The following is a 26493-nucleotide window of genomic DNA, read 5'->3' as shown; positions in this document are numbered from 1 at the left end:
TTTAGGATAGATTTGGGAGGATTATGTGAATTGTTATAAAATAAACTAAGTAAATTATAGTTATCTCGTAAAGTATGAATGAATAAAATTATAGGCAAATGATTGTTTAATAATGATACTGGGGTATTCAATCTTTGATTGATAATATGAGTTATCATGCAATGTAATTGTAATTGAGACTATGAAACAGATGCACAAAAAATTGGTAAACCAACCGACACACTGCTTGTACATTTATGAAAGAAACCTGGATGTTTTTATGTTTTGTTTGTTTTTGTTTGTCTTTAAAAACCAATAAAACTTGTTTAAAAAAAAGAGTTAAAAATGAGACTTAAAGAACAAAAGAAGAAGAAAAAAGAAAAAAGAAGAAGCACAAGACAGAAGTGGATCTTTTGGCTTCATATTTCAATTTTTAGAAATGGACATCTTGAACTATGAAAAACAACAAGAAACGCTTGCAGAACAAGAAGGACGGGACAACGAAGCCACCTTTAATGACCAAGCAATTTTAAGTGGGGTAAAAAAGGGAAAGGGGGGAAAGGGAGTTAAAAACTGAAGCAACAACCAAAAAAACCAGTAATTTGAAAAGTAATCATAATATCAGGAAGAAGCAGAAGGGAGGATCACAGAAGGGAGAATCAGATAGAAAAGGGAATAAAAAGGGGAGGGAGAAGAAGAGAGGGTAGAGGGAAAGGAAAAGAAGCTACAAAAGACAGAAACAAGATATAGAGGTACAGGAAAAACGTACAAGAATTAAAGGTATAAACCTATTTAAGAGACAATGGTTAAAATTTAATTTAAGGAGAGGATTCTACAAGGGTGCATGGGATAACATTGTTATATAATATGTTAGATGATTAAAGTGATAGAAAAAATTTCTATTGGTATGTAGTGGAATATTTGTTTGTAAAGAGAATAAGGCTCTCAATGATTTAAAAAGAACATTTAAAAAAAACTGAAAAGAAACATGGAAGATTTTTATCAGTTGATAAGATGAATAAGAATAAAAACTTTATTGACTACTGTTAATAACTATTGTTTGGTTTTTTATTTAAAGACAGTAATAAGTAAAATATGAAATATAGATGGTTAAGGTGAAAGACAACTGATATTACTAGGTAATGTTTGTTAAAAGAAATAGAAATGTAAAAGATTGTTATTAATATTAATGGCAGAGCTGTACTTGAATAGAATAATTATTTCATTTACTATTGTTATACATATATACACAGATAAATATACATATGTATTTTTTTCTTTTAAGAATTTAGTCTGTATTTTAAGGGAATGTACCAAGCAGAATTCGATTGAAAATTTTATGTGTTATAAAATAGAGGTTAAAAAACGAATGTTATAACTGTAAAGATGTAACTTAAATTTTTAAATAAGATTTGAAAAAAGATACAAAGGTGTTATACTCCAGTCTAGTAATTACAGGGGAAATTTTGTTTTATGAGAAAAGATAATATGAAATTGTAAACAGGACAGATGAAAGTATAAAAACATGGATTAGAAAGATTTTAAAAATTAGAAAAAGATATGTAATTGAATTAAGAAAGGAATGAGATAATTCAAAATAAGGCTATAGGAAATAAAGAAAGGGAAAAGCTATTGAAAACATTGTGAAAATAGTTAAAAGATATGGATAAGAATGTATAAGATAAATATGTATTGAGTTTATGTCTGTATGGAGAAGTGATAACCCGGGGCCACGCTGTTCTCAAAAAAAGATATTTTATTTGTATTTGTATGTTTTGTGAAAACTTAAATAAAACTTTTATTAAGAAATGTAGCAATATATTTAAAGAGCTTCAATTTGAGGAAGACATTCTTGTAAAGCTAAAATAAGCTATTCCAAGATCAATAAACTTTTCAAGCAGCATGCAGTGAATTCTGACAAATGTGTTGGTGCCAGAAGCAAATTAGCATTAAAAAAGTTGGCCATTTTACAGTTTGGTACTGTGGTTTAAATGCGGGCCCAGAAACCGGGTGACTAAGTTCTAGGCCTGCCATAGACCAGAAAGCCAGCTGAGTGACTTTAGGCTGATCACTCTCTCACTTCAAGCCATTTCACAGACTTGTTGTGATGGAGAAAATAGAAGGAGAAAGGAGTATTAGGTGTGTTTGTGTGAAAGACAGAGACAGACAGAGAGAGGGAGGGAGGGAGAGGATAAAAGCAATTGCAATAATAAACCCAAGTCTTTGAGAAGGACTGAACAGGTGGATAAATGTCAAACATCTGGCTGACTATGTGACCAATCATCATCATTTAAAATTTAATTTAATTTCTAAAGTAAATGGATTCATTTGAAAGCATCATCGGTACTCTATCTTGAATGCATCAGGCAGCAAGCATTAAATCATTAGCTGTACTTTTATACAGATTTGAAAAAGCTAGTCTTGCTCGGTGATGTTTTTTTTTGTCTTATTCCATCATTTCACAGAGGAAAGAACTTTGAGAGAATTTAGGAACATTTGCCGATTCTATATTAATTGTCCTCTACCAAACTCATTAAGGCAGACCAACATTTTAAAACAAGCAGAAACGTTTTGGGGATATGTGGGTGAGAAAAGAACTTGAAGTACCACACGGCTTACCCTTTTTCTTTATTTAGAGGCTTCCATCCTGTTTCCCCTGGAAGCGAGAGAGAGAGAGAGAGAGAGAGAGAGAGAGAGAGAGAGAGAAATCACTTATTGTAAATACAGAACAGAGCTAATTGATTTTAAAAGGCAGGTCATTTATTACTAGTGCTAATTCAGACAAAGAAAATACAGGATACAAAAGCAATCAAGAGAAAAGTTTTGGATAAACACCTATTCTTTGTATCAGACACCTAGATCTGAATCTGGATCTAATTCTCTCCCTGCCATAAATCATATTAACAGAGTTTCCTTCCTCTGCTCCCTCAGAGACTAGGAGCAAACATAACAGAAAGATCAACTGTGAAAGAAGACGCAGCTAAAATCATGTCAATTCTCCTTCTAGCTTTATTAACATTCACTAAATGCATCATCACCCCTGTTCTCCTACTACCCAGGAATAGGCCCTGCTCAACTCACGGATGCCTGGGATGCTTTCAATCGGAATATGTCGAACTCCCTCTTTGAAACAAGTGAGGCCAGGGTAGACTTTACGGATTTGGGCTTGCTTTCTCTCTATCAACTTCTTGATGATCTGTGGGAAGAACCAGAAACTGTCATGACTTGCATAGTCATCCCTGGATGCTTCTGCAAAATCAGAGCAATGAGGCAGGCTAAGCATCTCTTAGAGAGCAGTCAGATGTGCAGCTAGGAAACTAGTTCCTGGCCAATTCCTAGTTCAGCCTTCAAGCTGAGCAGCATCAAGGTGTTAGGAAAAAATTGAAAAGGCAGGCAGGCAGGCAAACAGTGAGAAGCTGAATCTGAGATGAACAATAGAGAAGATTATTGTGCAGCATCAGGCATGCATGATTACGAGCTATGTTGGCTGAAAAGTATGAAAAATGGAATTCAAGTACGCCTAAATAAACACGAAGGACTGTGATAGGCAAGAAGGCCTCCCCTATGGGAAGATTCAAAGAGAGAAGTTATGAACATTACCACTTCTTGTGGAACCTTTCCAAAGTAGAACCAGAAACCTTTCCTTCACTGAGGGAGGAGTCAAATTCTTACCACAAGAGTAAATCTGTTTCTGGAATACGTCGTTTAACTCTGCAGAACGTGTTTTCCATATAAGAAAAATACATAAGTTTTGAAAAATCCAACCACAGATCAGTATGTAAGTAAGTGTGTGTGTGTGTGTGTGTGTGTGTGTGTGTGTGTGTGTGTGTGTGTGTGTGCATTGCATGTGAAATAAAAGGGAGAGGCAGAAATTTTGGGGAAGAAGTATAGATAGGGCAAGGAAAGAGTATGACTGATTATATCACTAAAACCTCAATCCTGCTACAACGGATGAGGCTATTGAAGACCCTACAGAGAGAAATGCAATCATTTAGGCATATTCTACACCCAAGGTCGAAGCCAAATTTGCATATGTCCATGGGGGAGGAGAGGGAAGTATTCGGCAGTGTGAATTAGTAACAGTAATAAAGATGGTCCATACATAGTTGATAAGAATCAGAGATGGGTCAAGCAGAGATGGGTCTATGTCCCCTTCTCCCATCCCAGCCCCTCACCTCCTTCTGCTTCTTGATAATATGTGAAAGCTCTGTGTAGGGGATCCGAGGATTTAGCTCACATTCCATCAGGGTGGCTCCTTCGTAGTCCTTGATGTAGCCAAGGTAGCGGCTCTTGGGAACCTTGATATCCTTTGAAAACCCCTGAAGGCCACAGAGAAGAGATCCTATTCATTCTCCAGAATAAGCTAAATGTAATTCAGCAGTGAGAAATATTGAATAGAAAAAGAATTCGAATTCTTTATTGGCCAAGTGTGATTGGACACACAAGGAATTTGTCTTGGTGCAAATGCCCTCAGTGTACATAAAAGAAAAGATCATCAAGAGTCAAGAATCGTTAGGTACAACATTTAATAACTGACCTATTCTGAAATGGAGCTTCATCTCTTTTGTGCTACCTAATGTATGGATCCAGCTCATTTTCCCCCATCATATTTAAGAATGTATTGAGGGGGGTGAGGGGTTCATGGAAGCTACGCTTAAATTACAGAAATGTGTAATAGTGAACTGTATCTTTTAGAGTAGAGGTCTTCAAACTTGACAGTTTTAAGACTTGTGGACTTCAACTCCCAGAATTCCTCCTCCAATCATGTTAGCGCAGGAATTCTGAGAGTTGAAGTCCACAAGTCTTAAACTTGTCAAATTTGAAGACCCTTGCTTTTAGACAATCAGTCTCCAACCTTTCTGGCTCTGTGGTAGCAATGGCACAGCGGAGGGAAAAAGGGGATGGTTTCAGGTGCATAAATGGAGCTTCATATGCTTACCCACTGCTTATGTGGCCCAATACTGGGCTGCAACCCAGGGGTTGGGTACCCCTATTTTAGACACATTTAAACAGACCTTTTTTTAAAAAAAATAGACATACTGGATTTATCCCATTTAATGCTTTTTAGAAATATTATGTTAATACCATAATTCTTAACCAAAGTGGTTGGGGATTATAGAGACTATAGTTCAAAATAACTGAAGAATACTGCACAGCAACCTACCCAACTTGTTAGAAATCAATGACACCAATTTAGAATATCATTCAACTAAATCACCTTTATAAAGTAACACAGAAATTTAGGTCAATTAAAAAAATTTCCTCAAATATTTCTATAACTAAATAAATTAAGGCCTGCTTTAGAGATCATGCTAGCCCCAAATTTGTGGCTAAAACATTTTTATATCTTGTAAAAAAGAGAGCTTTGAGTACAGATCCAGTTGCATTTCTGAAACTATGATTGGGACTAATTCTGGCTGCAAACTCAAGCCCAGTTTATATATTCCTTATACTCAGATGCTCCTAGGTTGAAGTAGGAGCAAAGAGAGGATGATGCAAAAGTCGAAAAGAAATTTCTTTCCCTATCCAGGGAGCGTAAAGGTGTAAAGAAAGAAAACATGGAAAGGTTATGGCTTCTTGTGCCTGTTAAGTTAACTATTTTATAAACCACAACTATTTGTACGTGACACAGAGTCACTCTGTGAGGGAGATGAGCTGTTTCTAAATGTGGTATTCAGTATAAAAAAATAAACCATTTAATGTGACCTGATATATTTAATGTGACATGTGAATGCAGCTATATTAACAACTATGTCCATCTGCTTAGGAGGAGAACCGGGCCCTTTTACAAATGTGTCCCTTACAGCTAATCCAAAAGCCAGTTCTGAATAGAGTTTGGCAACAATAGTGTGGTACCTGCTTTTTGAAATAGCCAATGGCATATTCATCTGCATAGGTGAGAAAGTAGAGGATGCTGTGTTTGATGTGGTATTCCTTCAGGTGATTCATAAGGTGAGTCCCATAGCCCTTCAAGGAAGTAAAAAAGAAATGGGGAAAAAATAATCAAAATCAAACCTGGGAACGATCCTCTTTCTATCAATGTATTTATATTCAATCTTTCCTTCTAAAACTCAAGATGACCAACATGATTTTTCAAGCTATTACGTTTTGGTCTCACAACTACTCTATGAAGCAAATTAGTGTCTTAATTGAGTAAATATTTAAGATTAGGCCCAAACTCAGATACTCTACTTCACTAGCTGAAAAGTTATACAGGAAGCTAATTCATGTGGTGTGGTTTGTAATCAAAGAGAAGTTAATCCTGAGGTGAATAATGTCCTGTACAGAAATCTGAGCCAACAAATAGTTGGCGATAACAACAATTGCAAAAGATTTTAATATGGAAAATATTATGGATGATTAACTTCTCGAAAAGGATTACTAAATATGTCAAAAGTTACTACAGAACACGTTAAATCCTACTCCAGTTTAACAAAAAATAATTAATTTGTTCAAATAAAATGCTGTGTTTCGAAGCCTCATATTACACCTAACATGGTTTTCCCAATGCTCTTAAGAGAATGTCTGTGTTCCTAAGATACTGTACAAATACAAACTACCCAACCCTGTCTAAGCCTAGTCTAACTCTATGAACTAGTATGCACAACTGAAGATAATTAGTACTGGATCCATGCCAGCGTGTTTATTTGATTCTTTTGAGAAGCACAGGAGAGGCATTGCAACACCATCTGAAGAAAATCTCAGAGAGTTAAATGTGATTTATTCCAGACAGTGCGAAAGAGCCCTTGAATGTATCCTTTTCCTGCCTTGAATATTAATTGTAAAAGGAAACTTATATTGTTTTCCACGCAGCATTTTAGACTCTACATCAGTTTCAAATTGTTTTTTTTATATTTCTAAATATTTTTATACTCTTGCTCTTCATTCATTTGCTGCCTTCATTCATTTGCTGCTGGCTCCCATTACTTAATTACATCCTCTTTGGCAGGGGTGTCAAACTTGATTTCGTTGAGGGCCGCATCAGGGTAGTGTCTGGGTTGTGTCTCATCTCGCTGTGGGGGGCGGATGGCCATGGCCAGGATGGGCGTGGCCAGCTTGATGTCACTCGTGTTGGTGCCTGTGGTGGTCCGAGTACTGCCAGTGAAAACGGAGCTTGGGAGAACTGTATTTTTGCTGGCAGAGGCACCGTGGGCCAGTCCTTCACTGTTTCCAGGGTGGTCCCACGGGCCAGATCTAAGCACCCCATGGGCTGGATCTGGCCTGTGGGGCTTCCGTTTGACACCCCCTACTCTATGGCTTTCCACTTCCTATGACTTGAATATCCTGCTTCTTCTAGTTCTTCCTTGTTGCATGATTTTCAAGCCAGGTTTAAATCCAAGGCCGAAGGCACTGAGTTTCTAGCACTCCCACTTCAATTAAAAAAAAAAAAGTTAATCCACTGAGAATGAACCCTGAGGCTGTGCTGCAACGTGCAAATGTAGTACAAATGCACTGAAAAGCCTATGAAGATTTTTTTTCACCTCCGATAAGCCAGTCTGGGCAAGTAAGGATGCTGCTATGTTTAAAAACAACCAATAAATATCCCCTCCTCATACCCCACTGTCTTTTGGCACTAGAAAATAAAATTCAACCTTGCTTTCTCTTCCCTGTTCTGATCCAGGGACACATCACTGATTATAAGCAGTGAGAGTTCCCTCTATGATTGGTTGGAAGTATCCCAGCTGATACTAGCAGTCTCTCAACTGCTAGTTTAGAACCTGTTTAAACCCCGAAGAATGTCACAGGCCTCTCAAAACGACCCTACCTTGACTTGCTCATTAGATGTGACAGCACAGAAGACAATCTCAGTGAATCCTTGTGTTGGGAACATCCGAAAGCAGATCCCACCAATCACTCGACCATCCTTGATTAATGCCAGAGTCTTATGCTTGCTGCCAAGAAAATAAGCAGCAGAAAGAGAAGCTTGTATTGGAAGGAGAGAGAGCACAACTTATAATGACACTCCTGCTTCATCCGTTATCTTTTTGAGATGTAGGAGGGGGAATACAGCAATCATTAACCCCATTATAAAATTGAATTAGTTTCATTAACAATTCTAGCTGACATAGAACTTTCCAGCTGTAATCCTTTCTTTTGGGGAGTCTTTGTATCACCTTGGATTACCACTATTTCCACAGCTCTCTCACTTACTGAGCTGCCATGCTTCCTCCTTTACCTCACTTCTTACATTTAAAACAAAACAGGCTTTAAAAACCAGGAAATTGGAGTTTGATATAGGGCCACTTCCAGCACTATGTTTCTTTCAAGAATATCTTTAAACCCCAAGTTTAAAGGTCCTTGGGAAGGACTCGATAGACAAATATCAAATCGAAGCTAAACTTTGGTTGATTGTGAGACCAAAGATTGTTGAGGCACAATCTTAACGTGTTTTTGGACTTGTGTGCTCTGAGGAAGATGACAACTGTGCCAGAGGTTGAACAATACTGTACAGGTCTCATAAGAAGAGTCCGACTAAAAGTTCCTCTCCCATAAAAATATACTGAGATGTAAATTAGAGAAACCTATACTGTCTTGGTTGCCATGTCAAGAACTGTACTAGAATTGTGCCTGGATATCTAGTGAAAAATGGATTAAAGAACTCAGGATGTTGGCTGAGCAACTAGGGCCCAACTACCAGTGCAAAACTACTGGAAGGAAACCCAAATGTACTTTTTTCAAGCAGCAACTGGAGTTTCTAGTTTTTCTTTGAAGACGTTTTGCTTGTTATCCAAGTTTCTTCAGCTTCTTGAATGAGAAGCAAAACATCTTCAAAAAAAAAACCCAGAAAGTCCAGTTGCCTCTTGAAAAAGCATCTTTGGGACATCTTTGGGACAACGATGACCAGGCTGACTGAGAATCTCCATAGACATTTAGCCATACTGGAAGGAAAGGTATTTACTCATTGCAAATATACAGTTGAAAACAAAGATATAATGATCTGTTATTACAGATCAAGTCCAATAAGAAGATATTGAAACAAATGCATCAGTTTTGGAAAAAACAACATCCCGAATCAGAAATAACAGAATAGAGATTAACGTCCATTTATAATATGAAATAAAATATTCACAGAAGCAGAATTAAAAGTGCAAAAGGCCAGAGATAGTTCAGACTAAAGAGGCAAACCAGGGGGAATTGGAAGTAGAAGAAGCCAGCACAACTATATAATTATTTTCATTCAGAAACCAGGCACCCACTCATCTGCCTCTGAAGGAGAAAAGACCTCTAACTGAAGAAGTTGAAGAATTAAAGCAAAGAATAGTTAAGCATCTAGAATAGCACAAAAACAACCAAATAAGGTTGCCTGGACTGAAGCTTGTTCCAAAGAAAAAGCCAGCACAAACATTAAAAGATGCCAATATGGACTGCAAAATCAAAAATAAGCACTAGCTCACTGCAAGAAACAAATAATGTATAGAACAGCTGCAGTGATAACTGAATGCCTGGAATGGCAAAATAACAAAGAAGAAAAAAAAAGCAAAAAAAGTGCACCATCAAATGTAAGATCAGACTGGAAAATAAGATGAGTAAGATGAGATCAAATGCAAGTAAGCTAGAAAGAAAAGAAGCTAAAGAACAAGACTAAAAAATATCTAATCAAGAAATGCTACTTAGAAACAAGAAAGATTAAGAAAGCACTGGAAATAATAAAACAGCAAATATCAGCTATAGCTAAGATGGTTAGCAGATATGAATCTCAAATTGCAAATTATAGGCAGAATCTCTGATTTCAATCCCTATTATAAATGTTTCTATCACTCTTATCAATGGAAAGATTGCAGGGAATCAGTTAGCACTCAGCAAGGAAGCAACAGCAACAGTTTATTTTTAGGTGAAAATATGAGATAATCCAGAGAAATATAACAAGAACACAATTTAGTTAAGGAGGTGGATAAGAATAAAAAGAAGATGAAATGAGAGAACTTATAATAACAGCAGAAATGGTAGAGAAAAGGGCAAGGAAGATGAATTGTATGGAATTTGATTGAAACATCTGACTAGTCTATGTCCACTTGCTGCCAAGCAGTTTATCAATATGCTGCAAGGAGATGGAATTGAAGAGGGCCTAAGATGTGGCAAAACCTAGTTGATAATGAAAAATCCACCCAAAGAGGCAGTATCAGACAACTACAGGCAAATTACTTTACCAACAACTTTCAAATTGCTAACTGGTGTGGTAGTTGATGCAATCCAACAGCATCTAGTTGAAAACAAACTTTTTTTGCCTGAGTAAAGTAACTGCCCAAACAAGAGAGGAATAAAAAATCAATCGGCAAGATGATTTTGGAAAACTGCAAAACAACGAAACCAATTTGAAAGTACCATGGATTGATTTACAAGAAGGCATATGAACCACGACTGGATAATCAACTACCTAGAAATAACAGGAATCAACAGAAACATCAGAAGCTTTGTGCACAATGGGAGACATGACTGCTAGATAATGAGGAGAGATTGGGAGAGATAAATATCAAGAGCTTTTCCAAGGAAACTCACTATCATCACTATTGTGTGTCATTTCACTGATTCTCTCATCAAGAATACTGAAAGTTACTCCACCTCCTTTGCATGGAAGATTTGAAGTTGTATGGAAAAACAACATCTGAAATAGAATTTCTGCTCAACACTATCCATATATACAGTCAAGATATTGCAATAGAATTTGGACTGGACGAATGTGTCACGCGCACCATCAGCGAGTGTGGCACATCAAACCCTATAAAAGAATAAAAATTGAAGGAATCAAGATGAAAATAATATCAAGAGTCTGGATGAAGATGATCACTACAGATAGCTGGGCATCCTTCAAGTTGATAACATCAAGCACACAGAAGTTAAGAAAAAGGTTAGAAATGAATATATCATCAGAATGAAGATGATCTTAAACGTCCATATTCACAGGAGGAAATACCATCAAGGCAATTATCACATAGGCAATTCCAGATATTGGAATAGCAGACTGCACTCAAGTACAACTAAAAGCCCTGTATAGGAAGACTAGAAAAATAATGAAAATGATTCATGCTTTTCAAACTCCAAGAGAAACTAACAGAGTGTACTTTACCAATGGAAAGGGAGGGCGTAGAATGCTGCAAATATATCAGGAGAGTTTAAAAAGAAAAAAGGGCATTGGAAAAATATCTGTAGGACAATGAAAAGAATGCATTAAAGCTAGTATGCCAGGAAAGCTTAGTAAATATGGCCTACCAGAAATACCAAATGAAAAACAGAAAAGAGAGATAGGAAGACAAAGAATGACCTACCCGATACTTAAAAAAAAAAAAATTTAAACAAAAAAAAAAGCAGGCAAAGCAGATAATAACAAGACCTGGCAATGGCTAAGAGCAGGAAAGCCAGAAGAAAGAGATAGGGGGCTAATTCTGATTGCATAAGACCACTCCTTAGGAACAAATACATACAAAGCCAGAATTGAGGAGACTGTGATAGATACCAAGAGCTACCTCTGCAAAGAAGCTGAAGAAGTAATTGGATCACCTGATTAGCTGCTACAAAACTACAAACAATGGCATGACGAAGTAGCCACAATGATGCATTGGAAAGTCTTCAAGAAATACCATTTGCCTGCAAGAAAGAACTTGTGGGACCATAAAATAGAGAAAGTAATAAAAATGAAGGCCTTAATGTGGTCTGGGACTTTAGAATTCAAACAGACAGGCTGCTACCACATAACAATCCAGGCTTAACAGTTGTTGATAAGAAAGACAAAAACGTCTGGATAGCGGACACGGTAGTACCAGCAGCATAGAAGAGAAAGAACTGGAGAAGTTAACAAAATATGAAGACTTGCAAAGCATCAAACATCCACATCTGCCTACCCCAGATCCTTGGAAAGGACTCAATAGGCAGACAAAAATGTCAGATCCAGTCTGAACATCTGGCTGACTGAAATGAAATAATAATAATGTCAGATGGCTGTAGTCCAGTTCTACATTTGGAAGCATACCGATTTGGTCAGTGAAAAAAAAAATCACTAAGAATACAGATAGTCCTCAACTTACGACCACAACCGAGCCCCAAATTTCTGTTGCTAAGTGAGAAATTTGTTAAGTGAATTTTGTTCCATTTTATGACCTTTCTTCCCACAGTTGTTAAGTGAATCACTGCATTTGTTAATTTGGTAACATAGTTGTTAAATGAATCTGGCTTCCCCATTGACTTTGCTTGTCATAAAGTCGCAAAAAGGGATCACATGACCCCAGGACACTGCCGCTGTCATAAATGAGTCAGGTGCCAAGTGTCTGAATTCTAATCACGTGACCACAGGGATGCTGCAAAGGTCATACATATGAAAACAGTCATAAGTCACTTTTTTCAGTGCCATTGTAACTTTGAACAGACACTAAGTAAAATGTTGTAAGTCGAGTACCACCTGTATGTGCAATGGAGCATTCATAATGGAAGCTAAATTTGGGGCAAACAGAATTAGGACTTGATTAGGACAATTGGATCTCTCATTGCAACCATTTTATAAAACAACCAATGCTTTCCCAAAAGACAGTATTAGGGTTCCAGATCATTAAGCTGTAATTCACAGAACTTTTTGCAGAGAATAAATGGCTAAATCTCAAACTCTACCGTATATCCTGTTTACTAAAAGGTTAATGTAATTACAGAAAATAGAGTTCAGTACATGGCAGAGGGATAGAGAGATAAAGCAAAGCTGTATATTTTTGAAAGGACAAACATTTTATATATTAATATGGATAGGGGAAACATTTTATACACTATCTTGATTCCAAGGTCCCCTTGATTATTTATTTATTCAGGCAACCAATTTCTCACTCACATTTATAAGTCTTTATCCTCAACTTATTAGAACTAGTTTACGTATAATCGGCCAAGTTCCAGGAATTCAGGATTTAATAGTTGCTACGTATGTGAACTTACTAGGGCATGTCAAATTTTTTAACTTTAAATTTTCAAACATTAGGGTGCTCAAAAGTTGTGACATGCCTTGGGGATTGTAAAGGTATTTTGGTTACTTTAATGTAGCTTAGATGTGCTTGGTAAGTAAGTACATAAATATCATAACTTTTTAACATTTTGTTTGTTCCCAAACCTACGGGTCAAAAACCAGGCGGGTGATGTATTCCTTGGGCATTCGAGGCAGCTGGTGTGAAAAAACGTTCTGCAGCCCAACCAGCCACATAAGAATGTTCTTGTTTGATTTTTGAGAAAGTGAGTTGCCAATGACATGGAATTCGATGATGCCACGCCGTTCCTCTAGGCGGGCTGTCTCATCCCGGGCCGCATTTGCTGACAAGAGACTAGTCTGCAAGTAAAAGAAACATTCTGGTTAAAAAAAAGAAAGAAACAATGAAAGGCAATATGCAAAATATAGGGTCAAAGGTAGATTAAGACATTTATTGGTGTAGGGGAGATTTTGTCCATATATAGATTACTTTCATCTTTCTAAATCTATACAAGTAAGTTAATTTAAAAAAAATTAATTTAAAAATAAAACCTTGATTTAGTAGATCCCTATTTAGCAGATTTAATCAATCAACCAATCAATCAACCAATCATTTATTGTCAATGCACAACACGTGTACAATGAAATTGAAATGAGCCTCCTTGGTGTTGGCCCTGCAAGTCTATCATATTAAACCTAATTGTGGTGTTTATGTTGCGTCCAGAAGTCTGACAGCCCACAGATAAAAGCTATTAATATGTTCATTAAACCAGGGTTTCTGTTATATTTTTGATTTGTTAACTAAAATATATATTTTGCTTATATTAGAAACATGTAAGACAGTGATTCCCAACTTTTATCTTGTTCATCCAATGCTAAATTTTATTTATGGTATTTGAGTTCATCATCAAAAAGCAAAAAAATATTTTTAATAAGATAAAGGCATAGGGCTGGAAGAAATATGGATCTGGCAATACATTCTGTAATTTGCATAATGCAATATGTGGGACAGCTATTGAAGACTGATTTTGCACTGTTTTATGATGCAAATAATTTAATAATGAATTAACTAATTATACCTCAGGCCCTAGCATGGCTGCTGGATCAGTAATGGTCAGCATCACTTCATTAACAAGCTCCATTGGAATATCACCTAACACGCGAATTCTCTTTGCATCCTCCAGGGTCAAACTTTCTGGAAGCTTCCTTTTCTCACCTGCATGGGAGGTAGAGAAAACAAAAATATAAAAACTAAATGTAATAAATATATAAGGTGAAGCCCTACTTTATAGAAATAGAGAAGGTGAAGCCCTACTTTATAGAAATCCAGACGCTAGCCTGGATTTGGTTTCATATTTTTAAGTCTTCGGACTTTAATGTTCTACTCTTTTAAAACAAAAACAAAAGAATAAAAATATTATTCCAAGTTTAACAGGACGTTTTAGGAAAAGATAATCTTAATAAAATTCATTCAAATGATGGGGATTTTTAAACTAAGCTTTTCTTTCAGACACTTTGATTTTTGCTTTACATTCTCTTGCTCATAAAGATTCTCATAAAGATTTTACCTGGCACAGAATCCAGTGAGCTCCCATCCAGATTAATAGATGTCAAAGATGAGCTGCAGCTCAGAGATTTGTTGAACAAAGGAGTGCTAGCTGCAGGAACAGTGCTGATAGCTACACAAGACAAAGGGACAGCAATAGTGTATGCATTAAAATAGGAAGGCTTTATGACTTGGGGATGCAGATGAAATTGTTCAGTTCCTCAAGCTTCTGCACACAAAAGCTTATTTCATTTTTATTCCATCCCTTCTGCAAGGAACTCAGGATAGTATACATGGATTTATCCAATGCAGTGCTTGCAATAATCTTACTGTTAATTGATGAAGGTCCTGAGATCAAGCTTATTTTATTTTATTTTATTTGTATGGCCGCCCATCTCACCTAAATGACTGGGTAGCTCACAACAGTCAGAACAACAATCTAATAAAACAAGTTAAACACACAACAAATAAAATATTGCTAACTACTTTAAAACTAATTATGGTCAGTGGCCAAAGTCCATACTTGTGCAAGAAAGCCATTATAAAATCTCCCCACCATTCCACACTCCCAAACATGGTGACAGAGTTCTATCTTCGGGTTCAATTTAATTTCTGATTTCAATTTTTGAAATCAATTTCAAAATTTTAATTTTTCATTCATCAAAATCTCCCCCAAAAACATTTATGGTCTTCTTTCTTCAACTTGGTGATCAACCCTACAACTCTAATTTATTTCCAGGGATGAAATTGTAATCTACTGCCAAAGGAAGAAAACTTTGAAGAAATGTGTTAACTTAGAAGGATTAGAAATATATATAAGTAAAATATGTATGATAATGGTATTATGTGCACAAAGAAATGTGTTCCCAACTGACACACTGATGAACAGAAAGGTTTATTTTTGTTGTTATAAAAATAAAAAAAATAAAAAAGTGTTAACTATAATAATGAATTTATATTGGGGAACTTGTCTATTCTCATATTTTAATTGATTGATCTTGTTTAAGAATGGCAGAGATTCTCCAATCTTGAATTCAAAATGGCTAAAAGCAGTTTCTTGGATGGTGAGATGTGTTTTCCTGCACTTTGAGGTACCTGATTTGCAGTGATTTTTTTTTTTTATGTCTGCTCCCTATTCAAAAGAAGACTGATGAAACTGAAGGGTTCTTGAAATCTCATTAAAACAACTGTCCGACTTTGCTTTAGTAAGGAGAAAACCTGCAGGAGTTGAACCATTGTCATAAATATGACAAGTGTTCCTATACATTATACTTCGTTGGAGAAGGGGCATAATACATTGTAGCTCAATATTCAAACACTTTGGGATAGAGGCTATTTTGCATGCAAAAGAGCCCTACTTCAAACTTCCAGATCTGTGAGTTGAGGAGTATCTCTGGCTGTCATCTCAGACAATGCCTGTCAATCAGAGCAAGCTTTACTAAGGCAGACAAATGAGCTTTTCAATTTACTATCTGGCAGTTTTCAGTTTGATACCTTTTACAGCTATACCAAAATGTGCCACGTTAGTTAAAAGGAATATTACATACCTGGCCGGGGTACAAGTGGAGCCCCTTCAGTTGCAGGCATAGTGAAGTCAGCTTCCCAAATTGGGGAACTCTCCCCATAGATTTCTTCTTCCAGCATTGATAAAAATCTGGATATGAATTGGAAAGAAACCGGTACAGAAATCCAATTAAATTAACACCAACCTACTGGCATTCAAATCCCACTTTTTTATTAAAAACAGGTCAGTACTTAGTCATACAGTAAACAGAACTGAACCCAACTCAATGGTGCCTAATTCACTACCTCAAATCTTACTTCAGAAACCAGCAATGGGTACGTTTTGTAAGCTGAAATGCCTCGTCCTTCTCTCCACTAAAAAGTGCAGGTAAGCAAAGTCTATTTTATATAGCTGGCTTGCACAAAAAAAAAAAACCCAGGCTAAAACGCACATTGCAACCTTGGGCTCTTATATGACAGGAATATGATATTTGAAGTATTTCAGATGATGTTGAATCACAATTCCCAGTAAACATAATTAAAATGACCAATGATGAGAAATGCTGGGAGCTTTAGTTCAGCAAGAACAGTTAAGGTCAATGGTTTCTCACCTGTTACATATACAGACAGAACACACACACACAAGTGCGCAAAACCAATTTTTACTTTATGGAAGCCCTTCAAAGCTAATCTAATTGAATGAAAGTTGGCTAATAGAGCTGATAAAATAAAATAAAGTGGATCCAAAAAGATTATTAACCCTGCGACTGCTGCATATGCCTTCCCTTCCAACCTAAAATAACACAGTTCTGCATTAATTTACCATCTCAAAAACAGCTAGGCTTTATCCATCTAAAAAAGCCTTTTTTATATCCCCTTCCTATCCAGTCTCTCATCATTTGCTGAATATTTGCCTTACTTGGGGAAGTGAGTGAGAATGAGGGTCCGTTTCTCTGGCACCAGTTTATCTTTCTCCACTCGGAATTTCTCGAGCAGCTGCCTGCGAGTAACCGTGAAAGTGGACTTGAGCAGATTGCGCCCAAAGACCTGGGTGGTCTCATAACGTGGAAGACTGTCACAGCTCTGGGGAACATGGCAGTAACACAACCACCTGGAAAAGCATGAGGTGTGAGTAGTAAGAGGGAAAAGCAAGCAGGAATCTAAGGCACCGAGGATTGCATTTAGGATTCTAGAAAGCCTTCGGCTGATCTGCACTTTACTCAAAGCAAATACTAATTTGAGGTAAAAGAGAGCTGAGGGAAGAGATCCGGAAGGGTACAATTATGACTCTATAACTGATAATATCCTGGGACTGATGGGAGTAGATTTAAAAAGGTAGTCTTCAACTTTCTATCACACTTTTAGCCCAACATTTCCGCTGTTAAGGGAGACATTTGTTAAGTGAATTTTCCCCTCATTTTATGACCTTTCTTGCCCCACTTGCTAAGTGAATCACTGCAGTTGTTAAGTTTGTAACACGGTTGTTGTTAAGTGGATCTGGCTTCCCCCATTGACTTTGCTGGTCAGAAAATCGCAAAAGGTGATCGTGTGATCCTGGGACATTGCAACCACCATTAAATATGAGCCGGTTGCCAAGTGGCTGAATTTTGATCACATGACCATTGGAATGCTCCAATGGTTGTAAGTGTAAAAAACAGTCGTAAGTCCCCTTTTCAGTGCTGTTGTAACTTTGAATGGTCACTAAATGAATGGCTGTAATTAGAGGAGTACCTGTCATAGACACTTGGCAACTGACTCATATTTATGATGGTTGCAATGTCCCAAGGTCAAGGGACCACCTTTTGAGACTTTATAACAAGCTAAGTCAACGGGGGACTGTTGTAAGTCAAGGATTACCTCTAGTAACTCTCTAGGTTCTCCTGAACAACTACTCCCAATAAACTCGTGTGCTTTAACAAAATCAGGATGTTGCAATGTTCCTCTCCTCTATACTACACAAAGAAAATAGTTTCTGGAGTTTGAAGGTTTTTTTCCCTGCTAGGGAAAAAAGAACCGTGCTTTGTATTTTCTAAAAGCCGTTTCCCAAATCACCATTATATACATATTGAACAAAAACTAGAGCTATAAAACAAATGGTGGAAAGAAATAAAGCTTTATTCTCCGTTTGCTCTCCCGCCTTCCTTCTTCCCTAGGCTCACCGTGTGTAGTTGACTTTGTATGTTGCCACATCATCATTTTGGGAGCGTTGGCGGAACTGGGATGGTGTTTCTAGCTTCCAATAGTTTAGGCAAAGAAGAAACATTTTAGAAAGCTCAAACATGGTCTGTCGCTCTTTAGGGGGTAGATGGCTGAACTTGTATTGTACAAAGTTTAAGACACCCTGGAAGTAAAAATCAGAAATAGCAGGTATTTTTAGCAGTAGGACAAAATTATTATAGCTTTTCATTCATTTTCTACTTTTACTGACTATTTTTTAAGTGTTTGGGTTTTTCACTCATGTCAACTGAGGGGTTTCTTCATGATGCCTGTTCCACTCCCGCTTTCTGCAAGGCAACAGGAATTAGACTTGACTTTAACTAATATCTTAGGCTAATATTTTACATCTGCAAAAATACACCATCTTACCTGTTCAATGTTTGGCTTCTCAAAGGGGGGACACCCTAGAGACCCCTCGACGACTGGACGGCTCATCTGTAGAATGCATTTTCTTAGAAGCTTCAGAGATAGAAAAGCAAATCCAACCTTAATATCACATTACTATTTCCACACGCTGATTTATAATCTGATTCATTTGAAATGTCTAAGGCAGTGGCTTAGAAAGAAGTGATATGCCTATCACACTCAAATTATCATGTTAGTAGCCTAAAGCCAACCACTGCCTGCATCAAAGAAACAAGCAAAAAGGGAGTAAAAAATTTAAAAAGTCAAGGGGAAAAATCCAGTGCCCTATTTTTCTATAGAAAAAAAATTACAAATCTCCTTAAAGTCTAGTTCTTCAGTTCCTTGAGTTTCAAAAATATATTTAAGTATCAATAGATTTTAATACTTTTTAAAGCTTACATAAGGTGGATGTTATTGCTATTAAATGGTAAAAATTTTTAGAAAACACAGTGGGTGTGCTTTTTCCTTTGTTAAATTGTTCAGTAAAATAAATCCCAAATTAGAAAAGGCTAGATATGTGTGTGTGTGTGTGTGTGTGTGTGTATGCGCGCATGTGTGTATGTAAGTTTGTATGTATGTATGTATGTGTGTATGTATGTATGTATGTCATTCAGCTTTGTTCGGGTATTTTCCCATGTCATTATAGTTGTGCTTTTAAAGTTGTAGCAACGTTTCGGCAGAATCTCATCTGCCATCATCAGGCTTCTGTATAGTGTTCGTCTGTGAGTCAGACTTTTACAGTGGTTTCAGATTTAAATTTGGTGCTTGCCTATTGCTGTGCCAGAATGTTTTTTTCTTCATCCTGATTGGTTGGGAGTCTTGGTCTGTGTTTATTGGTCTTGGAGTTTGCTGTGTTCTGCTTGATTGGTGTTTCTAATATATATATAAAATCCAATGCTAGCCAAACATTTTCCAGAGACAGTTGTCCTAGGCAGCCCTTTTTTTCCTAGAAAACCAACATTACCAAACAAATGCAAGACAGTCATACCCATGTAAGAAGCTAAATTAAATGACATTTTACTTCAGTAATTATTTATAATATTAAATAGTGAAAGATTTGTACAATTAGCAGACTCGGTGATGCACCACAAGAAAACTAGATGACCAAAAAGTAAACAAAAATGAGTTGTCCCCAATCAAGTTAGGTCAAAAATAGGCATAGAAGTTACTATTTTTTAAAAAATAATCTAGCCTACATTCAAAGTATCCCCAGCACACTAGACGAGCAGATCACATTAGCAAGGCACTTCTTAATACTGATCTGCATAATGATGACATAACAATGAAAAATAGCTGATTTAGGATAAGTTGACCTCAGATAGGCATCTATCCCAAAGAAGCACTCTAGAATCCTATCTCACCTTGAACAAGTAGAAATAAACTTGTTTGGTGTCTGTGTCTTCCTCTTTATGCACAGACATGAAGAGGTTCTCCACATCTACTACCATCCCCAGAAGACGGTTGATCTCTTCCTCAGAGACATTCTCCAGATGAGAAACATGGTCAGCTAAAGGTAGGAAAGAAAATTAAATCATGCTTTGAGCTTCATCTCTTTAAACTAGGAACCTTGTTGGAATATGAATGAGATTCTCTGTCTTATTAATTTTTCCTTGTCTAATGAAAGTGATAGAAGTGATAGAAAACAACCATGATTGCCATGGTGGTTGGTGGTCAATCATAAAATGGAATGGTTACATCAAACTCGTGTTGTCATGTGACTTATTGCAATTCTTTTCCCCTTCACTAAACCGGGCACAGGCATGGTCAGTGAATGAGGCATCCGGCCTATGGGCCGTGAGTTAACAGTCCTGGGCTACATAAATCAGGCCTGATATTGCTTCTGATATTACAGCTTATCTTTTTTTTTTTATTTCCTTCTTGGGAAGGTGCACACAATTTTATCTAAAGCAATAATTTTTATTTTTAAGACTACTTACTGGAATTTTATGTGAAGCACAAAGGTATTTTTGAAAATAAAAACACCGGTGTTTTATAGCTTCCCACTATTGTTAGGAGTTTTGATCTCCTAAATAATCAGAATTTTAAGACAAGGTCAGCTCTTGGCTTATGATTCTGGCTTGGGCTAATCACCGCCCTTTTTATCCAACTTGGAAGATTATTGAAAGGAAAAAAATTAAGTGTATATGTATGTATGTGTGTTAAGTGTATATGTATGTATGTATGTGTGTATATATATATATATATACATACACACACACACACACACACACATAGATACACATACATACCACACACACAATTTTTTAATGAAGATTGTATTGAAGTATTTAAATTAATCCTAAATAAGACAAATGCTGGTTTGAGCTCCAAGTTTGGCAATTTGGTTGCAAACATTTCGTTAACATTCGAGGAGACATCATTGAATTGTACTCTTCTGTCAGAACACAGGTTTTTAAATACCTTTTTATGAGATGCAAATTAGTCTGAATGTTTCTTGTTTGGATATTTCTGAGTCACTGTCTGATTTTGGACTGTTTGATCGGCTAGTGGGCTGTAGTCCAGAGACATGGTCCAATTTCTTGTGAGGCAATGAGTTATAATTTTGTTGCTCCAGAGTGCAGCGCCTCTTTGTTCGTTTTAAATGCTACCTTCGGGATTGTGGTTGATGCAATTCTTTCAAAAGTATGTAAAGACCTGTGTTCTGATAGATGAGCACAATTCAAAACGCACTGACAATGTGTCCTCGAATGGTGACAAAACATTTGCAACCAAATTGCCAGGCTCGGAGGTCAAACCAACACCTAACTACTAACCTGAGCTACTAATATTCAAACACATTCAAAGTTATCTTTGGAAATTCCAATCAGGCCCAAACATGAATGAAATATATGGCAATAGTCAATATCAAATTAAGATTTTACAATCTGTAAAAAAGTTTCCTATTCTTTTCATTTCCCTGCTAATTGCTCTAGCATAGTGGGCCGTGAGAAAATTTTAGTGGGCCGCAGAGAAATCTCACCCCCCAGAGCATCCCCCCAAAGCAATTAATCCAGGCTGCGCAGAAACACAAGGCTGCACCGCCCACATGGCCCACGGGAACCCTCCCTGCCCACTCACTCCTTCCCCAGTAAACTTGCCTGCTAAATTGCTATTTTTCCTTTTTCTGACCATCATCTGTTCTGCTGCGCTGGGAGATTTAGATTAGCTAGGAAGCAGGAAATGGCTGGATTTCTTGCTTTCTAGCTAGTCTTTAGATCTTCAGCTCAGCACAGCTGAACCTCTCTTAGGACTGAAGGTTTGCTTGCAAGCAAATTCAGTGCAGACTCACGGCAAGCAAATTTGAGAGACTGAGCTAGCCGATGGCAGATAGATGAATCACGGAATGATTCTGTGAGCAACTCAATCTGCCTGCTTTGCCTGATTTTGGGTAAAAGTTGCTCTTTTTTTATAAAAAAACCAATATTTACATGCATGGTGCCCTGTGAGTTAATTTTATGAGTTTGCTTGCTAGCAAATTTTATGTGACAGACTGATGGCAGATAGATAGATCTCTGAATGAATCTGTGATTCTGTGAGCAACTCAATCTGCCTGCTTTGCCTGATTTTGGGTAAAAGTTGCTCTTTTTTATAAAAAAATCAATATTTATATACATATTTATAATATTTACATACAAGCCATGCCCAGCCAGTCACATGACCACCAAGCCACACCCACAAATTAGACCATGCCCACAGAACCAGTTAGAGGTCCCTGGGATCTAAAATTATGAATTTGGTGGTCCCTGAGGTCAAAAATGTTGGCGACCCCTCCTCTAGCAGATAATCTTTCATCTGGCTAGCAGTGTTGTATGTACATTAGTGTAACTCAACTTTCAGATGCCTAGATTTCAAATCCTATATTTCCCTAATCATTATGCTGCACATCTGTGCTACTGATAGTAGACACCATTTTAAAATCTTTCCTCCTGTCAACCGTATATTTCAGTCTCAATGAGATAAGGTTGGGTTGGAAGATGGTAAGTGACTCTGCAGCTACCTAGAGTGTGTCCACAACTACGGCAGGGTTCACTGAGATTGGTGACTGTTTGTTGCAAATCCATGCGGGGAGCTGTGGGAGGATTTGGGTTCTTCCAACCATTGCACTTGCAAGAGTCATTAGCCTGCAGAGATAAGGAAAAGAACAGAGGCAGAACTTAAGCCACTGAACACATAAAGTAAAGACAAAGGCTAACATTTTCATTGGTTAAGCCATCCTTAGCTTTTGGAGGTGCATTCTAAGAATTAGGAAATCTGTGATTTTAAAAAAAGTGATTGCATTTTAATCAAATGAAATTTTACCTTTATAACAGTCAATGACCAACAAAAACTAATATTAGCATTACTGTCATTTTCATTTAGCAACCACAATTGGAACCAACTACTTGATCATTAAGCAAAACAGTTACTAAATGAAACTATATGATCTTACTTCAACTTTCCTCTGCTTTACAGATCAGCAGAGATCATTAAGGTGACTTTAGTTGCAAATTTACTTTTTCCATTGCTTTCTTAACAGTGAATAACTAAATGAGGTAATCACTAATCAATGACTGTGTCTATGAACAATCTAGCTTCAAAGTTACAACAGCACTGAAGAAAGTAACTTATGACCCTTTTTTCACACATCTGAAGGCTGCAGTACCTCCATGGCTACTTGATCAGAATTCAGATGCTTGCTAACTGGCATATATTTATGACAGTTGTGATATACTCAGGGCATTTGATCACATTTTGCAATCCTCTGACATGCAAAGTCAATGGAGAAGTCAGATTCACTTAACAACTATGTTACTAACTAAACAACTAAATTGATTCACTTAAGGTCATAAAATGGAATTTAACAATTATCTTGCTTAGCAACAAAAATTTTGGCTCAATTGCTGTTGCAAGTCAAGGACTATGGATATTGCATTTATCTGACTTCCTGGCAGTGAATTATGGGTGTTTAGTTTCTTGAACTATACACAACATGGCAGCATTATATATTATGGAGGAAATATAATTTAAGAATACTAAGAAAACAAACATGAACCTGACAGCTTTGTAAGTACGTTGACGAGATAAGAACACTTCAAATATCTCTATGAATAAGTTCTACAGAGAACATATTTAATTTTTACTGAGTTACATAGACATTTATATTCTACGGGTTTAAATTGATATAATTAATACAGTTAAATAAAAATATATTAAAATAGATATGTTTCTTCCCTGTGTATAATTTCTCATTTCTGATTCTTTTAAAAATCACATTTGTTGATAATTCTGACTTTAGTCCCTATCAGTTCTAGCTAAGGCAATGATCTGGAAGAGTTGTCTCCCAATAATATATGGAGAAGTCACATTTTTCCTCCCTAAGTGTATCTTTATGTGCTGCCTCATAAAGCTACTTTATAAAGTAAATCTGTGTTGTACGTTCATTACTCCAGTATTATTGCAGAAATGTTTCTGAGAGATGTTTCTGTTTTTCATTTTATTTTTTAAAAAATGACCTTTCCACACAAAAAGACTATAGATACATAGAGCATTTGTACCTCTTTTTTGAGAAAACAGAAATTGATTTCTCTCATTTCCCACATGTATTTTTGCTTATTCTTATTCTTCATAATATTGTCACTGATAAAATGGGTGAATGTGATATTCCTTGAGGTGGAAAAATGCATGCAACTTCATATACTGTTAACATCCTGTTTGATTCTGCTAATGGTTGTTATTACTGTATACATTCAGTCACCCTCTTGTGTATTGTTATATGTACTGTAGGGATGTACAAAGCTACTGTGCAAGTCAGGAAAAGATGCAACTTCTTTAAGGGGATGCTGAGAGATGTGTATATGCAGCCATGCCGCCTCCAAGGCACCACATTCTCATCATGGCACAGCAACTATCTTCAAAGATATGTTCACTATAAATACTGCAAATTACTTTATAATCTGTTGAATATGCAAATCAAGCCTTCTATACAACCTACACTATGCTTTTGTTTCCTCTTAAATATTTTATCAGCTTGCTAGTTTTCTTCTCTTTAAAAAAAAATCAAATCTAACTTTGATAGATGTTTTTTTCCTAATCACACAGAAGTGATTTTTTAAAAATGCATTTTAAAAGTGTACTTAATATATTTTGGGCAAATAAGGTAATAATATGGTATAAAACTAAGGATAGTGCTATTGCTATATCAGGTTGCAAATCCCGTGGCAATTAATATCTTGATAATTCTAAACCGTATGAAGAACAGAATTTCTCTCTTTTAGACAAAATAAATGTATGCTCATAAGGCAGGTATGCTACCTGGGAAGCATTTGATGGATGCGATTAAAATCAGTAAATTGATTTAAATTTTAAATTGATGAAGAGGTAAGCAAAAGACCTTGCATACAAAAATTTGCATGCTTTTAATTCCTACTACTGCTGTCAAGGCACAATCGTTAGAATGGATGCAGAAGACCTGTCTAGATTTTGGAGAGCCACCTAGTGCCCATCGGAGTAGGCGAATAGGCCAAAAGAACCACCGATTTGTAGAGCAACTCTTTATATCCCAAAGCCGGCTACTGAGAAGGGCCCAGAGCACAGGATAGTTCCATAAATAAAATCTTGAACCCATGAACTGGCAGACAATTGCATGCGGTTATGTTTTTTAAGTTTACAGCATCTTGTCTGGAAGAAAATATCCAACGATGGCTGGTCCATACACCCGAAGGCAGTCCCAAACTCTTTTGTCTCCTCCAGGCCCCCGTACCTTGCATGCTGAAAATACTCCCAGCTTTTCCAGCTTTTTTGCCCGCGGGAAGCTCCGCGCGTGCGCCTTGCGCTGGCTCGCGCGCTGCTGCTGACTTAATCCTGGACGGACCGGGTCACTGGTGCTTCCTCCAGCTCCGCTTCCCCCTACTACCGACGGCGTTGTAACTGCAGAGGAGGTGGCGGAGGAAGGAGCGCTTGTCTGCGGAATCCGGGTAGTTTGCGAGACCTCCGTCTCCGCCATGATGCCCAAGACCCTGCAGGACGGCGTGGGCGCGTGGCCTCCACTGAGCATGTTCAGAAGTTGGGAGGGGGCCTTTGTCTATGGTGTTAAGCGCTATTGCGCATGCTCTCTGACATCAATTGCATGCTGGGGAATGTATTTCTATAGATTGTTAATGGAAAAAGGTTGCTGTCTACTGGGAAACATATTGTATTTTTTAAATATACAAATGCTGTTTTTCTAACCATGAATATAGAACCAGCGAAGAGTGAAAAAATATGTAAAATATTTTTGATTTCCTTTGTAATTTTCAGATTTTATAATATCTGTTGTAAATGAACATCTCATCCATTTGTAAAATAGAATGAATTCCAAAAAGGTTAGATTTCTTTTGGAGGATATGAGTATTTAACAAAATTTATAGTTTAAATTTCAATTATAGACATAATGCACTATCAGTAATTTTCATGTACATTTCAGCTTTGTTTTAATGTTTAGATCTATAAGATGCTTGAAAATGAATACCCATCAAAGAGTATAGACTTGTGTCTGAGAAGAGGATTTTACCACTTTGTTCATTTAAATGACTTTAAGTGAATGTGACTACAAACTATAAGTCTCATCATCTGGTCTGTGTGATAACTTTTTTTTTAGTTGTTCCTTTTAACCTATTGAACTTTCAGTCATTCTCTTGTCATTCTTTAGATTTCCCCCTAATTTAATTTTCAGAGCTCTAGAAATTCTAAAAGCAGAAAAGTACGTATTTTCCCATGTATAAGCCACCCCTTTTTTCCAAAATTTTCAAGCCCAAAAAGTAGGGGGGTGGCATATACAAAGCAGGTACACTTTTTATATGTGAAAAATGCATAAAATAATAAAGTAGGAATAAACTGGTTTTCCAGCAGTATGCTATACTTTTTGTAAAAATTGTACGTGATGATACGATTA

At 36.8% G+C, this 26493-nt stretch overlaps 1 protein-coding gene and 1 long non-coding RNA gene across 4 annotated transcripts in view; one reads left to right on the top strand and one right to left on the bottom strand.

The window, feature by feature from the left end:
• Nucleotides 1-25617, bottom strand: part of KAT2A (lysine acetyltransferase 2A) — a 34922-nt gene extending 9305 nt beyond the window's left edge. For both annotated transcript variants that reach the window (XR_015740328.1, XM_026710915.2), the window contains exons 1-15: nt 25324-25617; nt 22582-22705; nt 19946-20091; nt 18549-18638; nt 18122-18303; nt 16882-17073; nt 16007-16113; nt 14482-14592; nt 13993-14129; nt 13065-13273; nt 7745-7871; nt 5836-5946; nt 4155-4298; nt 3061-3175; nt 2599-2635 (exon numbers count right to left, since the gene is read on the bottom strand). Coding sequence is in view for 1 of the 2 variants with exons in the window: in XM_026710915.2 (XP_026566700.1) it covers nt 2599-2635; nt 3061-3175; nt 4155-4298; nt 5836-5946; nt 7745-7871; nt 13065-13273; nt 13993-14129; nt 14482-14592; nt 16007-16113; nt 16882-17073; nt 18122-18303; nt 18549-18638; nt 19946-20091; nt 22582-22705; nt 25324-25617 (2126 nt within the window). In the remaining variant the exon portion in view is untranslated. The remainder of the gene's footprint in view (nt 1-2598; nt 2636-3060; nt 3176-4154; nt 4299-5835; nt 5947-7744; nt 7872-13064; nt 13274-13992; nt 14130-14481; nt 14593-16006; nt 16114-16881; nt 17074-18121; nt 18304-18548; nt 18639-19945; nt 20092-22581; nt 22706-25323) is intronic.
• On the top strand, nt 496-25395 carry LOC148124162 (uncharacterized). 2 transcript variants are annotated; one of them, XR_015740331.1, is made up of 3 exons: nt 496-759; nt 20002-20097; nt 25314-25395. It is a non-coding gene; the product is annotated as an uncharacterized LOC148124162 (long non-coding RNA). The 2 variants fall into 2 exon arrangements; XR_015740332.1 differs by lacking the exon at nt 25314-25395 and adding an exon at nt 24348-25305.
• Nucleotides 25618-26493: the final 876 nt, after the last annotated feature.

Source organism: Pseudonaja textilis, chromosome Z, assembly GCF_049901715.1.
Source record: "Pseudonaja textilis isolate UNSWEBS1 chromosome Z, rPseTex1.2, whole genome shotgun sequence".
NCBI classification, from domain to species: domain Eukaryota; kingdom Metazoa; phylum Chordata; class Lepidosauria; order Squamata; family Elapidae; genus Pseudonaja; species Pseudonaja textilis.
This window is presented reverse-complemented; position numbering and strand designations above follow the sequence as displayed.